A 12,488-nucleotide genomic window follows, 5' to 3' on the forward strand; every position below is an offset into this window, starting at 1 on the left:
ACAACTCATGAAAATGATTTGAAAATCTTAATCATATGTAAAAGTTAACTTGCTAATATAAAAGGTGGTACTAATAGAAGAAACTAGCAAACAGGCGGAAAAAAATGATGGCCATTGCATGGCACAGTGGCTAGTTGGCTAATTCTCAACCTTGCAAGTGCCAGGATCCCTTAGGAGTGCCAGTTCATGTCACGGCTACTCTACTTCCCTTCCAGCTCCCTGCTTATGGCCTGCGAAAGCAGGAGATGGCCCAAAACTTTGGGATCCTACACCTGCATGGGAGACCTGGAAGAAGCTTCCTGGTTTTGGATTGGCTCAGCTCTGGGTGTTGTGACTGTTTGGATAGTGATGCAGCAGATGGAAGATCTTTGTCTCTCCTTCTCTCTGTAAATATGCCTTTTCAATAAAAATGAATAAGTCTTTAAAATAATAAAAAAAGGTATGACATTCTGCTGCAGCCTTGGCTGCAGCTGCCCCACCACCGCCCAGCCCAGCTGCTGGAGACCTAAGTTAACCTGAATAAACTGCCTTTATGCCTTTTAAAAAAAAGAGTATGGCCAGAGATACATGGATGTCTTCTAGAAGAAAAAAATGTTTGTGTACATTTATATCATTGTATTTTGCACTTTTTCAATACTGTTTTCCACCAATCAAACCTGAAAATAACAAAATTGTTGGCCTAGCAGGTGTGATGTTGGTTAGGGTGTTTGCATCCCACATTGGAGCATGCATATGTTCAGTTTCTGGTTATGGTTCCAAACTCAGCTTCCTGTTAACAGAGTCCCCAAATGGTAGTGGTGGTGGCTCAAGTAGTTGGGTCCCTGTCACTTATGTGAACACTGATTGAGTGTAGAGTTTCAAAGTCTTGTGCCAAAGAATTAATTATCACTTTTATTTTCTTTATTGCGTAGACTTCAAATCTCAGCCTGAGCCATCCCCAGTCCTTAGCCAGTTGAGCCAGCGGCAACAGCACCAGACCCAGGCCGTCCCCACTCCTCCCCCTGGTTTGGAATCCTTTCCTTCTCAGGCAAAACTCCAAGAATCTGTGCCTGGAGACAACGCCTCCACTGTGAACAAACTGTTGCACCTTCCCAGTGTGACTGTGGAAAACATCGCTGTGTCTGCCCACCAGCCACAGCCCAAACACATGAAACTGCCCAAGCGGCGGATACCTCCAGCTTCTAAGGTGGGCCATCATGATGTGGGCACAGCTACAAAGGCGGATGTATTGTACCATCATGTTATGTGTTGGAATATCAAGTCTCAGAAAGTATAATGCAGTGTATTGTTTTCCAAGTCCTGCTTAACTGCTGTTTGAGGAATTGCCTATTTCTGAGTTGCTGGGTTGACACTAGAGTAAAAGGGTTTGTGCCATGAACCAGACACTGTTAATTCAATAATGGATTTAAGTTTAACCAGTTGCTTGATACATATCTGCTGTTGTGTATTTTGCAGTGTGCTGTATCTAAAGCATATATGACCCCTTGGCCAGCTAACGCTTTCCCAAGTGGCGTGTCTTAGGAATTGCCGAGTGAACTGGATATCCAGTGTCCTTGCTCACCCACCCCTAACCAATCCCATTCTTAAGGAAGCAGGTTGCAGTTGGTGATATTAATACTGACCATCCTCTCATTAACTTAAATTTTCTTTGTTCTATGATTCCATTTTTCATCTCCCACTTCCACTTTTTTTTTTTTTTTGTAATATGGCTTAGGTAACCCAGCTGTGGGTTTGGTTCTATTATAGATCTTTGTATCTTAGAATTCCTGTTCCTTGTTCCTGACTTGTCAGTTTTGCTTTTTTAGATTCCTGCTTCTGCGGTGGAAATGCCTGGCTCAGCAGATGTCACAGGATTAAATGTCCAGTTTGGGGCATTGGAGTTTGGATCAGAACCCTCTCCCTCTGAATTTGGATCAGTTGCATGTAGTGAAGATAGTAATCAGATTCCCATCAGCTTATATTCAAAATCTTTAAGGTATATAGCTTTCTAGTTCTCTTAGAAAAATTGGTATTGAGGATACATCCTGTTTAATTCCAAAATATTGTTTCCATCACCCACAAAAGCCATCTCAGACCCGGAGGAGACGCATCCTCCACCCTGATTGCAGTTTTTTGGTGACCATTAATCTGTCAGGATTCTCAGGTCCTGAACTCTGAGTCTTGTAATACTAGACATTTTGTGTCTGACTTCACTTAGTGCAAGTTTCCTAGGTGCATCCCTGTGTTGTATGTCCTTGAATAGCACAACATTTTGTTTAATGTTTGATAAGTTGGTAGACATTTGATGTATTCTTTGAACATCTTTTGGTATTTGGTAATAAGTTTTGTGTGATTCCAGGTCTTTTGGGTATTCCTACAGAGTACAATTACTGGGTCATGTCATAAATAACTCTTATATGTAATCATTGCAGAAGTACCAAGCTTCTTTCACAGTGGCTTCAGCATTTACCAGTGATAGTTCAAGGATCTGATGTCTACACATCTTTGCAACACCATGTTTCCTTCAGTGGAATATTTTTTTAAATAGGGAATACCAGTTTTAAAATGGATTCAGGCAGATGAATTCCTGATGAGAGTCTTAAGAATTCTAAAAGATATGACGTTACCTATCAGCTATATCACATCGATCTCATGTGGGAGATACTAAGGAAGCTGTCCTTTAATACGATTCAAGAACATCACAAGTCAAGTGATGAGACAAGCAATTAGTAAGCTGGTGACTATGTCCCTCTTTGGGTTAATTTCAGATTCTGGCTCCTCATACCATCTTTTTCCATTACAAATTCTTGGGGGCAAGAGTGATGCCACCCATCTGAGAGATCTGGATTGAGTTCCTGGTCCCTGGCTTTTGCCATGGTTCAACCTTGCTGCCACATCTGTCACTGGCATTGTGTGGCATGGACTTGCCGATGGAGAAATAGGTTTCTGCCTCTCAAATATAGGCTAAAATGATTTCAGAAGGATGTAACATACATTTATAGTTCCTTTTTAAATTTAGACTGGGAGGGTAAATTAATGTAGCAGTATTTCATGAAACCATGTGAAGTGACGTATATTTGTGTCTTAATACCTTTTACTCTTAGTGATCCTTTGAATACCTCTTTACCAATGACCAGTGCAGTACAGAACTCCACCTATACAACTTCAGTCATTACCTCCTCCAACCTGACCAGCTCATCCCTGAGCTCCACTAGTCCAGTAACAACGTCTTCCTCCTATGACCAGAGTTCTGTGCGTAACAGGATCGCATACCAAAGCTCTGTGAGTCCGTCGGATTTAGCCACTGCTGGAACAGTCGCGGTAAGTTGTTCTCTAAGTTTCTTCTCTAAGGGTAGTTGGAAGTTAATGTGTAGTTTGGTCAATTCTGCTTTTCACTATGAGGGTTTTTTTTTTTTTCTCTCGAGGAAATTAGGTAATTTTCTTTTAGAATGTTTCCTCATCGAGTCTGGTTAAGGCAGGACTCTCCAGCACAGACCCTCTTGGAATAAGGGGCTCCATAGGTAATGTCTCGTGGAAGCACTGTGGCGTGAAGATTTGAGGCACTCTACCCAGCCTATGTAAGCCACACTGGAAGATAAGCCAAGGAAACAGATCCGTGTCAGTTTCTGTGTTCTGCCCTTCTAGAGGCCTGTTAGCCACACGGGCTTGCTGGCTGTACACCTGACTTTCAGTGGCCTCCAGAGTTGAGGCGTACATGTGTCTTGAATGTTAGGGCAGGAGACTTAAGGAAAAAGTGTAGCAGGGAGGCAAATTCTAATGTGTTTTGTTTCTTGTTTACTTTGTAATCAGGATCACACTAGTAATGTCTTACTTTTGCTGTGCATGCAATTAAAATATCACAGGTGCCGTGTGAATCAGGTGTCTGCCTTGCTTATGTATTAGACTATTCACATACAGGGATTTTCCTATGGTGATGGTGCTCTCTGTCATGGTAGGAATCTAGACTGTGAGCTGTGTTTATTAAAACTCACTAAGTGACACATTTACACCTGTGTCTTTGTCGGTAAGTTTTATCGTAAAATTAAACCAAGGAAGCAAGTACTGGTTCTACTACTAAGATTATTAGTTTTTGTGAACTTAATTTGAAATACAACGGCAACAGCAAAACAGTTGAAGTGTAAAACAGGTGGTTACAAAAATAAGCAAAAATAGAAGATAAAAAACCCTAATGGGGTATAAATATTTAGCATACATTTCATTACAAGGTCAGATATACAGAGAGGAGGAAAGACAGAAAGGAAGATCTTCCGTCCAATGATTCACTCCCCAAGTGAGCCGCAACGGCTGGTGCTGCGCCCATCATCTGCTCCCCAAATGGCCTTAAATGCTAGAGCTGAGCTGTTCAGAGACCAGGAGCTTCTTCCACATTTCCCATGCCAGCTGCATGGGTCCCAAGGCTTTGAGCCATCCTCTACTGATTTCCCAGGCCGTAATTAGGGTGCTAGAAGTGGAGCTGCCAGGACAAGAACCAGTGCCTGTATAGGCTGCCAGCACTGTCGGTAGAAGATTAGACTGTGGAGCCCTGCACTGGCCCCAGTTGTTCCTTTGTATGTGCTTCCCCTTTAGCAAAACGTTTTTTGCAGAGCCTCACAAATAAGCATATTTGGGTAACTTTTTATTTTTTAATTTTTATTGGAAAGGTAAATAACACAGATAGGAGGAGAGACAGAGAGGAGCATCTTCTGTCCAGTGATTCACAGCCCAAGCGGCCGCCGTGGCCAGATCTGAGCTGATCTGTAGCCAGAAACCCAGAGCTTCTTCAGGGTCTCCCACACGGGTGCAGGATCCCAAGGCTTTGGACCGTCCTGGACTGCATTCCCTGGCCACAGACAGGAAGGTAGATGGGTAGCGGGGCCGCCAGGATTAGAACAGCTGCTAGAATGGGATACTGGCGCGTGCAAGGCGAGGACTTTAGCCGCTAGGCCACCGCGTGATTGGCCTTTTTTGTAATTTTTATCCATTTGTTTGAGAGGCCACAAGAGAAATGAGTAGACAGTTTCCCACCTACTTTTTCACTTCCCACATGGCAGGAACACTTGCGGAGGGGAGGGTCGGAGCCTAGAGGTGGAGCTCCCTTGTGATTCTTCCGTATGATGCCGGGAGCCCACTCTCTTGAGGCAGAGTTGTCACCCTGCTGGATGCACAGTATCCATGCCCAGGCTAAGACATTGGTGTCCCAACTGGGGGCTCACAGTCGGGCCTACGGCTACTGCCTCTGGTACTTCTGACATGGGTAAGAAACATGACAATAAAGCATGGTCAGCTGGGAACATAAGGACAGTATAAGTAATCCAAGAATGATGTTAATTAAGTGATCTCTGGAATTTTTCTGCTGTATTTGATGTGACACCCAAATCCCTGGCTATGCCTTGGGACGTATTTTGAGTTAGACGGAGTTTTCTTGCTTTTGTTTTTTTTCTTCTCCCTTCCCCGTTACACTGATCTTACATCAGAGCCTTCAGTAAAACTGTGCCTTGGTTGTCACAAATCAGTCACTCTGGATTCTTCCATGGTCATTTCCACAGAAATTATTGAGAGCCAGTGCTGCCCTCCACCCTATGCTGTTTTTCTGTTTTCTACTCGTTGGCCTGTTTCTGGCTTCTGTAGGTCTGACCTCAAGTAAGACAACTTTACTTAGGGCATGTGACTAGCCAGGAAGGCTTTTTGTTTTTGCTGTTTAGTCTGATCAGTTTTCTTAAAGCATTATTTATTTGAAAGGCAGAGTTATGGAGTAGAAGAGACTGCCATCTACTGGCTCATTCCTGAAATAGCTGCAGTAGGTGGGGTTGGGCCAGACTGAAGCCAGCATCCTGGAACTCATCTGGGTTTCCCATGTGGGTGGTGAGGAGACAAGCACTTGGACCATCTTCCACTGCTTTTCCAGGTGCACTAGTAACAGGGAGCTGGATTGGAAGTGGAACAGCCGGGACTTGAACCGGCACCCAAATGGGATATCAGCGTTGCAGGAGGCGGCTTAACCCACTGCACCACAACATCAGTCTCCAATCTGATAATTTTTGCTGTAACTCTGAAGGTGACTTTCAGACCTGAGCTTTCTACTCTATATCCTCAGGTACTTATTAGATCATTCTTAGATATGCCTCAGATAGATAATGTTGAACATCTGCTAGACTTTTTCCTCCATAGATTAAAACTTAATGATTCTCCAAACTGGATTCAGGATTAGCCATTTGCTTGCTATTGTGTTATATGATTTTATCTCTGCTTAATCACTTCCAAACTCATTTCATGTTCTCTGAGGACGTTTGTGGGATTAGCCTCATGCCTGGTGTAACTGTCAGCATTCATCTGTGAGCAGTCTAGGCCAGAAGTTGTCTTTCTGAGGAGGTTTTAACAACACAATCTATTTCTGTAATTGGCTTTTCAGGCACTGTATTTCTTAATTTTTGTTGGTCAGCAAATTTGTCTGTCTCAGATATTATTTTTCTGGCACAAGCTTTTCCACGATTCTATGTTGTCCCACTCACATTTGGCATCTGTTGAGGGGGCGACGCTTACTGTTGATGTTGGCATATGAGCTGATGGGGCAGAACATGTTGTGGGGGCATGTGTTTTGTCCCAGGGATTGTTCTCTCAGCCCCTTTGGGGGACGCATGTTGCTGTCTGTCGGAGAACCTCGTGGGAAGAGTGACCGCAGTGACAGTCATTCTGTGCGCCTGTGTGTTCATCGGTTCCTTGTCTGTTGCTTGCAACACCCTGGCCATGTGTACCTGTTGATGGTTTGTCTTGCCCGTGGGAGGGGGAACAGGCAGTAGGCAGGATCTGAAGTCGAGCATCCCTGACCTGAACCCACACTCTGAGGTGGGATGTTGGTGTCCCGAGCTGAGCAGATGTGAGAGCAGTCCTCTTACATTTGGCTGCTTCTTGCTTTTGTAGTTAAATGGTGCAGATCAGTGTTGGAGGGATGTGACCCTTCATTCAGGACTGGCAACAGGGTAGAACCTGGGTTACTTACTACCGGTTTAGTTTCTTAATTTTGAGAAGCAGAGAAAGAGAGCCTCAAATCTTCAGAAGAATAGGAGCCAGGAACTTAAATCCAAGTCTGCAGCGCGAGCGGCAGCAGTCGCCTGCTCTCTCCCAGGGCCACAGTAGCAGAGCTGGGACTGAGATTCTGGGCTCTCTGATACAGAGCGAGGCATCCCATGCAGCATCCTGGCTCTTAGGCCGAATGACAGTTACAGCCCTCGGGTTTACAACTGTGAGATTTGATGGGGTTGCCTTTCTTTGATTGCAACCTCTTGTTTGTTTTTATTGGAAAGGCAGATTTTTGCAGTGAGGAGAGATTGGAGAAGGATCTTTATTTGCTGATTGACTCCCCCAGTAGTCACACTGGCTCGAGCTGAGTCAGTCCAAAGCAAAGCAGAAGTATTGTCGATAATTATAACATATTCCTGAGCAGATTTGCTCTGGATTACTGCAAGCGTGGTAGGTAAACGGTCTTTCTCCTTAGTGCTCTTGACGTTTATGCGGAGAATTTGCTTTGTCTTTTTCCTCTTCCTCTTTCTCAGCTTGTGGCAGTGTCGGAGCTTTTCTGTCCTCCTGTTCCCTCATGTCCATGCCCTGTGTTTGCTTCTCCCACTGTGAGGCCGACTTCCATCTGTGCCGCGTGTCCCGGAAAGGCTCCCAGAACGCTTGTTTGGGTTCTGTTCTCTAGTGGGCCACCACGGTGATTCCCTGTCCATACGGCCGCAGCAGAAGCTGTGCTGCAAGGTCACTTCTCTTTTTCCAATGAGATCCATTTAGCAAGTGTTGTGGTTCTTAGCATGAGAGTGTTTTTATTGACTTGGAAGTACTTGCTTGCCCAAGGGATGTCAGTGAGACAGAACTTGGTTAGAGGAGATGGGAATATGGTGGGACATAATCCATCCAATTAGGTTCTTTCCTAATGGCTTGACGTTTGTTTCATGGCTGCCTGTGTTGTTCCTCTCCAGTTACTGAATCTGGTTTGCAAGAGTGTCTGCTCCCTACAATGTATTACATCTTAACAAATTGCCTCTCTTTTTATTAAAACAATAAAGCACTATTGGTCTTTGAAAGTCATTTAGGTGATTATCACTTACTTTATCTTCTGTTCCTTGTAGAATGGACATGGTGGTGATCGAGGTCAGCAGACACTAGATGGTGAGTACGATGGCTCTGTTCCCATCATGCCTGCGGCAGCCCCAGAACAGCACACGGGTCTGATGTGCTGGCAAGCGCACCAGTTGGCTAGTAGTGTTTTTTAAATTTTTTTTCTACTTAACACTTTTACCCTGTTATCAGTACAGGAGCTAAATAAACTGGTTAATAAAATCCAACTATTGTTCTTGTAATGTAAAGAAGAGCTGGTTCATTCCCAAAATGGCCATGACGGCCCAAGCTGAGTCAGTCTGAAGCAGGAGCTTCTGTATCCCAAGGCTTTGGCTCATTCTCTACCACGTTCCCAGGCCACAACCAGGGAGCTGGATGGGAAGTGGAGTATCTGGGACACGAGCCAGCACCCCAGTGGGATCCCAGCACTTGCCAATAGGAGGATTAGCCAATTGAGCCATCGCGCCTGGCACAAGGGTTTATTACTTTGAAAGGCAGACCAACAGGGAAGAGGGAGAGAGAGAGGGAAAGAACCCTTTGTTATTGGTTGTTTATGTGGCTGTAGGCACTAGGCCTCAGTCAGGCTGATTGAAGAGGCAGGAACTCCATTGTTTTCCACCTGCGTAGCTGGTGCCTGAACCCTTGGACCATCTGCTGCTGCCTTTGCCAGGCACATTGTCAGGAAGCTGTGGGATGTAGGTGGATGGCAGCTTAATCTACTTTGCAATTCCAGACCCTGATGTGACGTTTTTAGAAATGTCACAGCCAGAGGACGGAGGAGGTGATAGTCTCATGTTCTTTCCTGATCACACTGAACTGGTGCAGAATGTGCTATCTATTTAAGGTTTGCTTGGCTTCACAGTTCTCAGGAGCTGGTGACAGGCTGATTTGGACTTTCAAAGCAGAATATGGCCATCCTTTTTCATTGTCTTTAGGGTCCGTAGCACTTTGGCTTAGGAAGCTAGGGAAAATACTCTGGATGCTTGGGAGAAAACATGGTGGTGCACCCCGGGACCCCTGACCAACTTGTTAGGGATGCTAGTGGTTTCCTGTCCTGATTCAGTAAGGTAAATGTGCAGTCAGGATTTACAGTGGCTTGGAAATAGGACCTTGATTGGAACAAAAATGACTGTATGGAGCGCCAGAATCTTGTTTCAGGTTTGCTCTCCTGGCTGGCCCTCCAGAATCCCACAGCTCCAAGCCTGTGAACCACCGGAGCTTCTGGGCAGGGGGAGCTTTAGTGCTGGTCTAGGGTGGCAGGTGCATACAGAAGTGCTACGTTTCGGTACCAAACAATATGGGAAGTATTTAGCAGACAGTTGTTTGCATGTGACATACATTTGTTACTTCCCATTCTCTTCCCTAACTGCCTTGCAGTGAGGGAATTCTGGGCCCAGGTGTTAGCAATATAACCTGCAGCCCAGGCATTACAATTTATTATTTTAGTTCTGGGCAAGGCAGATTCTGTGAGGACATGTTTTTCCATTGGGGTGCAATGCCAGTGGGAAGCAGGCTGTCTCGGGTGTCCAGGTTCATGAAGGGATGTGGTGTGGTGACCCTGTTGCTACCTCTTTGTTTTCTTCTCGCCCTTGGCCCCCCCCCCGGGGGGGGTGCTTCATGCTGAGCCCCTAGTGCTGCCAACAGTGAAGTGTGGAGTGCTGCTCCCTGGAAAAGACAATGATGTTTCCTTTCCAAGCACATATCTGAGCCACATGTGTGGAAAACCCCAAACTGAGTCTTTTCCATAGTTCCACCCACCTGACTGCAGCCTCAGCAGACTGTTTCTGGTCTCTGAGACTAACCTGGTCCAGCATGTGGCTCGGCCATTCTCACCGTGCTTTTCACTGTGGGTGTTGCACAGTGAGTGTGTGGCTGGTTGGAGCCGATTGGCTCTGCATTCCTGGCTCGCTGCTCTCACATGCCCTCAGTGTGGCAGCAGCGGTGGCCTGAGCTAACTTGGTGGATCTGCTTGTGGGAGCTCTGTCCTGCCAGAAGACCCTCAGGAGGCTTCTGAGAGAAGAGAGCGTGCTGCCTCTTCCAGGTAGCCTTGTCATTCTTATTTCTGTTCTGCATGCTGCACAAGGCCAGGGGGCTGTGAGGTGTGCAAGAGGAGTCGGTCCAGTGCAAGCCTCGCAGAGTCTGCCCCCACATGGCCTCGGTGGCCACAGCTAGCAGAGAACGGGCTTAACCGAGCTTTACCGGGCATTCGGGCTGCGGTCCAGAGCTAACTGATGTCTTTCCTTACAGCTGCTTCATCTCTTCCAGCTCCAAAGACGACAGACGCTGCCTCGGCCCTTCCAGCTGTGGGCCCCCTGCCCAGCTCCACCTCGTGCACTGCGCCTCTGCCCTCCAGCTCCCAGCACACTGCCAGTCTGCCCTCCCTGACCCAACCTGGCGACCTGCCCGGCAGCCCTCTCTCTCAGCTTAGCAGGTAAAGGGACAGTGTATGTCTCAGGAGGGGCACATAGGGGCAAGTGTATTCCTGTGAGCACAGCACTCCCATCCCCCACTGCCCCAGGCCCAGTGACATCCTGGGCCTCTGCATGAATCCCCTAGCGTACAGACTCCAGATGTGAAGGCCTTAGGTGCGTAGAGGTCTTCCCTTGATCCCCTGGGAAGGTGGGGATGGGAGCTCGCTGTCATCTCCCAACACCTCCAGAAGGCTTCCTAGGCCTCGGATCTTTGTGGATCTGTGGCTCTGGGTCACTGCCATGTGCCTTGCACCTGTCCTGCCTTCAGAGAACTGATCCTAGTGGAGTGGGTGGGCAGTGGGTTTGCTGATGGTCTCTACCTTTGAGGACAGCGACACACTCAGCCCACCCCCAGTCTAGAGCCAGAAGCCTTTAACTTAATCTGACTTTGCGATTCAGGCACTAAGTGGCCTGTTGGTAGAGCACACAGCCTTACCCCACAGATTCAGTGGGGTGTGCAGATACAGCGGACTCCTCGGGCAGCCCAGCACTGATGGTCTTCACGTGCTGAAGCTGCAGAGTGACCTTGGCCCACTGATCATTTCAACTCCCAGCGCCCTGTCCCTGTGCTCAAGGCTGGCACATGATGGGGACTGGACGGTTTCTCTGGGGATGTGGACGAGCCCGAGTCCAGCCCTCCCAGCCCTCCCTTGACACCGGGCGCTCTGTTCTGTCTTCCAGCTCCCTCTCCAGCCATCCAAGCAGCCTGCCCTCCTCGCATGCAGCCCTCTCTGTGAGCACCTCCCACACAGTGAGTTCCTGGTGCAGTGCTGAGGGGCTATGGTCTGGGCTCAGACCAGCTGCTGCATGCAAGGTGGCATGCCTGACCTATGGCAGCACTGTTCCCACACCTACTATATCCTGGGGGCAGGGGCCGGGCAGCTGATGAATTTCCTGTTACAAACTGTCCAAGCTGTTTGATTTTCATCTGTCAGCGGAGGTTTAATTTTCTGGGCTTTGTTTTTGATTCATTTGAAAGCCATTTGGAGAAGAGTAGCTTTGCTGCTAATTCCATCTGTCCTGTCACGAAGAATCCCTTCTAACAGGCACCTGTTCTGCAGAGACCACACAGAGGAAACAGTTGAGGGGGGAATGAGCAAGCGGGTCTGGCGGCAGGGAGTGAAGAGGATCAGGCTGTAGGTGGGCACTGAGCTGCAGGAAAGGCTGCATCCTGAGAGTCCCTGAAAGGAGCTGGGATCTGGGCTGCAGGCTGAGCTCCCGGCCCAGAAGCTCAGCCCCAGGAGGCAGGTCCCCAAGCAGAAGGCGGATCTTCCACAGGCGGGGCCACCTCCTTGTGAAAGGACATGGTGGAAGTGAGCTGTCAGTTTTGGGGGTGAGGGGCAGGGCACCCACCCTATGTGAACCTCCAACAGAAGAGTGCCCTCTATCTACCGTGCCTCCTGTGCGTCCCTCTTGGCTCAGAGTCCAGAGCACTGCCAGTGTTGTCACATGACCGATAGTCTCAGTATTAAGTTACCAAAGGATCAATGGTGGGAAGTTGTTCTGCCTCTCATCTCTGTAGCCACGGGGAGGTGAACATCGCACGGCTTTGGCTTGGCTCTGCCAGCATTCTGCTGCCCTCTCCAGCTCCCTGTGTCCTGTTTTTTTTTGTTTGTTTTGTTTTTGCCAGCATGCCAGTGTGGAGAGTGCCCCATCCCTGCAGCCTTCTGCCACATTCTCTACAACAGCCACCTCTGCCTCGAGTGCCACCTCCTCAGGAGCCAACCTGCCCAGCAACATGAACGTAGCCACCAGCCTCTGCCTGGGTGGGGGTGCCGGGAGTGCGCTGAGCGGCGGGGCCAGGGCCGCACCCCTGGTGACCTCAGGTGCGTGCTGCAGGGCCTTTCCTGTTGCCCCCGTGGCCTGCTGAGGGTGTAGGCTTTGTCTGGGGGACTCCCGCGAGGCAGACTCAGGGCCCCTCATATT

At 47.9% G+C, this 12,488-nt stretch overlaps 1 protein-coding gene and 1 non-coding gene across 5 annotated transcripts in view; both read left to right on the plus strand.

The window, feature by feature from the left end:
- The window catches only part of UBAP2 (ubiquitin associated protein 2), an 82,763-nt gene that overhangs the window by 65,416 nt on the left and 4,859 nt on the right, over positions 1 to 12,488 (plus strand). For 3 of the 4 annotated variants that reach the window (XM_058672939.1, XM_058672942.1, XM_058672941.1), the window contains 7 exons: positions 912 to 1,186; positions 1,806 to 1,975; positions 3,084 to 3,300; positions 8,103 to 8,142; positions 10,357 to 10,522; positions 11,244 to 11,313; positions 12,193 to 12,388. In XM_058672939.1, coding sequence (XP_058528922.1) covers positions 912 to 1,186; positions 1,806 to 1,975; positions 3,084 to 3,300; positions 8,103 to 8,142; positions 10,357 to 10,522; positions 11,244 to 11,313; positions 12,193 to 12,388 — 1,134 coding nt within the window. The remainder of the gene's footprint in view (positions 1 to 911; positions 1,187 to 1,805; positions 1,976 to 3,083; positions 3,301 to 8,102; positions 8,143 to 10,356; positions 10,523 to 11,243; positions 11,314 to 12,192; positions 12,389 to 12,488) is intronic. The other variant, XM_058672940.1, reaches the window with a different exon arrangement.
- On the plus strand, positions 9,757 to 9,837 carry LOC118759951 (small nucleolar RNA SNORD121A). The gene has a single exon (XR_004996489.1). It is a non-coding gene; the product is annotated as a small nucleolar RNA SNORD121A (small nucleolar RNA).

The sequence above is a fragment of the Ochotona princeps genome, chromosome 14, assembly GCF_030435755.1.
Source record: "Ochotona princeps isolate mOchPri1 chromosome 14, mOchPri1.hap1, whole genome shotgun sequence".
NCBI classification, from domain to species: Eukaryota; Metazoa; Chordata; class Mammalia; order Lagomorpha; family Ochotonidae; genus Ochotona; species Ochotona princeps.